Source organism: Anarrhichthys ocellatus, unplaced genomic scaffold (assembly GCF_004355925.1).
Source record: "Anarrhichthys ocellatus isolate YVR2014 unplaced genomic scaffold, GSC_Weel_1.0 scaffold4259, whole genome shotgun sequence".
Taxonomy (NCBI): domain Eukaryota; kingdom Metazoa; phylum Chordata; class Actinopteri; order Perciformes; family Anarhichadidae; genus Anarrhichthys; species Anarrhichthys ocellatus.
This window is the reverse complement of record NW_022284233.1, coordinates 1-4,645: the sequence shown is the minus strand read 5'-3', so window position 1 is coordinate 4,645 and position 4,645 is coordinate 1. Positions and strand designations below refer to the sequence as shown.

The window sequence follows — 4,645 nt, the reverse complement described above, 5'->3', positions numbered from 1 at the left end:
GGGTCACCTTCATCGCCTCTGAGTTACAGCATCATAGTGATGAAGAGAAGAGCTGCATCACATGCTCTGACTGTCATGAAGACACAACACACACATGTAGATGGAACGTGTGGAACATGTTGTTCCTGTTGCACAGCAGTGGAACGTTTCACACACAGTCACACACTGAGCACAGATAGTGAAGAGATAGAACTGCTGCTGTGTGAAGAGAACACTGCTGCTAACAACAACCTGATGCAATGTTATTCACCTTTAGTTCATAGAGCAGCACTTTAAAATAAAAGTGCACAATACACTACTTTATAATTCATTATTGAACTTTACCATAACAATGAGATTAATCGTGATTAAACATGTTAATCGTTGGCCAGCACTAGTAAAAACATTAAAGTGCGAGCTCCTCAGTGAAACGATGAAGTCATGATTGATTTATCTGAGACCAACAGTCATGTGACATCAAATCTGTGAAAGTGTGTGTGTGTGTGTGTGTGTGTGTGTGTGTGTGTGTGTGTGTGTACCAGGTCTGCTGGGCAGTGGTGGGAAGGCTCCAGGATGATGGATTGGGATGAACTGGGAGGAGCAGGTAGTCTGAGTGACGGGACTCTTCTTGGCCTCAGACACCGGAGTCTTCCTCAGCTCCGTCTGCGCCTTCACCTGAAAGAGAGAAAACAAGTCCGACATCATCATCATCATCATCACCACAAGGTCTAAATGAGCTCCTCCCTCTGTGAACCGTTCCCACATCTCTACCTGTTTTCCAGCGTCAGCACTTTTCTCGTGGCTGGTCTTCTTCAGGTCGCTCTTCCTCTTCCCATCCCTCTTCAGCTCTCCTTTCCCAGGAGCCCCGTTGCCCTTGGCGAAGTCCCGGCGCTCCTTGCCGCTGTCCTTCAGGTGATTGCTGCGTGCCGGCTCTCGGGGTTTGATGTTCTCCTTGAAGGTGACGACGGGTCGCTCGCCGCCGTCGGGCCACGAGCTCTGCGAGCTCTTCCCCGCCGACAGCACCGACTTCAGGCCGGAGTTCCCGCCGTCGTTGGGAAGCTGCTCGGCGTTGGACGACTCCTGCAGCACCGGTGCCTCCTTCTCCTGGGGCTCCTCGACCGCCTGCTCTGGAATGTCGGTGATGAAGACGAGGAGACCGTCTTCGCTCACCCTGCACTGGATCAGCCTGTAGAGAGGAGACGGACAACATCATGCTGTATTGAAGAAGACTTGAAACTAGAGATTGAGACCATAAACTCATGTTTACAATGTTTACTGAGGTAATAAATCAAGAGAGAAGTAGAGTCATTTTCTCATAGACTTCTATACAACCAGAGGAGTCGCCCCCTGGTGGACACTAGAGAGAATGCTGCTTTAACACATGAAGCTTTGGCTTCACTTCAAAAAACCAGAGGTTTGTCTCCTGAATCCAACACAAAGAAGTCACAGGACTTGTGTCCATCATGGTCCCCGAGTTAGTTTGTCTTTCACTGTGACGGAGCAGATGGACACTCACCCTGGCTGGTTGTCAGCCACCCATTTGCCCAAACTGATGAGTCTCTGATGTCGAGTGTGGACCGGCAGGCCGTCCCTGTCCACCAGGATGCCCTGATGACCTTTAGTGAAGTCCAGGGACCTGAAACCCCAGCAGTCATCAAAACATGAAAACATTCTGACTGATTCACCGACCCGCATCCCACCGTTCAACCCGCATCCCACCGATCAACCCGCATCCCACCGTTCAACCCGCATCCCACCGATCAACCCGCATCCCACCGATCAACCCGCATCCCACCGATCAACCCTCATCCCAGGACTTAATTGAAGGAGGGAGTACCTCAGAGCAGGCCGGAGCGCCAGGAAACCCTGCAGCTCAAACTCCTCTGGAAGGGGTGTCGCTGTGGAGAAAATAAACAAACCTTGAGCTTCATACAGCTTGAAGATCTGACATCCAAACATTACAGGACTATAACAATGTGGACACATCTGAAAAACACTGCAAGACACATTTATAAATGTCTTTCTCAACTTTTTCAACTGGACCATTAATGCTCTTCCTCCTATATTTGTGCATTTCTCCAGGGAGCTTTGGTTAAGAAGCTTCCTGTTCAGGGTCAGTGATCACTGATTCAGTGTGCAGACATGTGAGAAGCTTCCTGCGATGACGTTCACAGGGAGAGCAGCTTCTATTCTGAAGAGACGACAGGCTACAAAGACTAAATCCAACATAGAAGCTTTGGTTCCTGGACTTGTTGTCCACTATCATAAAACCTGATTAACCTGAAGACGACTCAGACCAGAGCTCACATGGATCACTGATAAAGAATCAATACCAGAGGGCGTCCTACCTGAGGAACAGGACACGTCGTCCTCTTTGGGCTGGAAACTGTTGAGGATGGAGACCAGCCAGGGCCAGATACTGAGAGAGTGGGAATGAGGAGTTAAACTTCCTGTCCAGTAACAATCAAAACAACATTTAGACAACGAGACAGAAGACTTACTGCTGCCTCTGGTCCACGGCGGCCTCGGGGAAGACGCTGGGTCTCAGCTTCAGCCAGTCCAGAGACACTTTAATGGCCGGCAGAGGACACTCCCCCATGATCTCCTCTCCTCGGTTCTTGTTGAGCAGAGCACGGCTGCACATGACACCCAGGAAGGACACTGAGGGGAAGTCAAACACCATGAACATCTGTCTCCTCATACAAACCAAACACACATCAAACATCTGGAGTCCTGCTTACAGCACACACACACACACACAGATGTAAACAGTGATGAACCATTAACTAAACTAGCAGCAACGTTACCTGGCTGGGCGGGATGACCAAAAATGCATATCACGGTATTTTGTAAGATTCTGCCGGTATTTTTTTCCCCGCGTTAAAGCATTAATTAATTAACGCCGAAAAGAACAACCGGCCAACCGGCCGACCTGCGCACAGCTGTTTGTGTGGCGTGTCTTCCGTTTCTTCCTGTTTCCTTCACCTACATTCCCCTGGGTCCTAAGTCCCTCCATGTACAGCTTCTTATCACCCTCCATGTACCAACGTACATTTATAACAAATACCACACATATTACGGTAATCAGCGTTGCATGTGTGTCTGAGCAAAATACCTTTTGTTGTTCAGTCTGTGTTCATCCTGCATCGCTCTGTTCTGTTCTTTAATGTAACGTTACCCAGCATGCAGTTCGGCGGAGACATTTTATAAATGTACAATTATTATTGTTACAAATTGTTTATCTGTCACAAACTGTTGTGTCGTGGTGTTTTGCCCTGTTAAAGAGCGTTAGTTGTTGTTATAAAGTTATGACCATGACTAGGGTTCCCTCTCAATACAGCTAAGACAACTAGCTCCGACTGCAGCGCTCTCAGCGGTGAACAATATATGTTGCTGCCTGTTGAAGAGTGACAGAAGTTGTTTCGGCTGTGCACCGGTATGATGGTATATGAAAAATTCATATCATACGGGAAATTAAAACCGGTATAACGGTTGAACCGGTATACTGCCCAGCCCTAATAGAGCAGTTGGTTTGTAGTCCGGGTTTATCTCAGCAGACCTGCAGAACTTCAGCTGATATTACAGTGGTATGATGAGTGTTGTTGGTTCTTACTGAAGAGTCCGAGCAGCTGGAACCAGCTGACCTGCTGCTCGCTGCTGTAGCTCTGTTCTCCACCGTCGGCGGTCAGGTCTCTGAGGTGGTGGAGCTCAAACAGGTTGATGACGGTGATGTGGACCAGCTGCTGAGAACTGAATGCCTTCTGCAGGATCAGCCTCTGCACACACACACAAGCCGGGTCATCAAACAATTCCTTTTAAAGATCTCACTGCATGCAGGAATAAAACCTGTGTGGAAAGTGTTTCACCTGAAACTGCTCCTCCAGTTTCTCCCTCAGGACGTCCAGCTTGTCCAGACTCTTGCTCAGGTAGACGTGACCGTGAAACTTGATGAAGGCCCGGATGAAATCCGACACACTCCACTTGGCTTTCACCTCATCGCGGCTGCAGAAACACGGAGGATTTGATAGTGAAGAACAACATCACAGGGATAAAACATCTAGAAGGCTTTATTTCCTCTCAGAGGGAACTAGGGACTCAGTTCTAAAGGAGTAAAAACCAGTTAGTATGAATGTGGTCCAGATTTACTGGTTCTGCTATCGGTACTTTCTTAGTACTTTCCTTCTTGTTTCCTATTTTTTGTTTCCTTCTTGTTCCCTATTTTTGGTTTCCTATTTCTTGTTTATTTCTTCTTGTTTTCTTCTTCTTGTTTCCTATGAATAAAACCCTCCGTTACCTCTCCAGAGCCTTGGACAGAGCCTTCTGCAGGTTGGTGGAGGCTGCTGGGAAAGGGAACTTGACAGCGATGCTGCGGCAGTAGTAGAAGATGGTGGTGAGGTGGTCTCCTTTAGAGGAGGCCAGGATGGCCAGCTGGTTGTAGGGCTGACCTGCAGGAGGAGCACAAAGAGGAGCAACAATCAACACAACACATACACACAGGGAGGAACTACAAACATGGAGCCATCAACGCAACACATACACACAGGGAGGAACTACAAACATGGAGCCATCAACACAACACATACACACAGGGAGGAACTACATACATGGAGCCATTAACCCAACACAGGGAGGGACTACAAACATGGAGCCATCAACACAACAAATA

General features: G+C 48.2%; 1 protein-coding gene across 1 annotated transcript; it reads right to left on the bottom strand.

The window, feature by feature from the left end:
* Positions 1-447: 447 nt before the first annotated feature.
* LOC116379408 (protein SMG7-like) lies at positions 448-4,483 on the bottom strand (the record flags this gene model as incomplete). Its single annotated transcript, XM_031841367.1, has 9 exons — positions 448-654; positions 751-1,165; positions 1,496-1,615; positions 1,817-1,877; positions 2,328-2,398; positions 2,481-2,640; positions 3,593-3,755; positions 3,846-3,981; positions 4,274-4,483. Coding segments are annotated over 9 exons (1,534 nt in total), but the record flags the coding sequence as incomplete, so codon positions are not given.
* Positions 4,484-4,645: the final 162 nt, after the last annotated feature.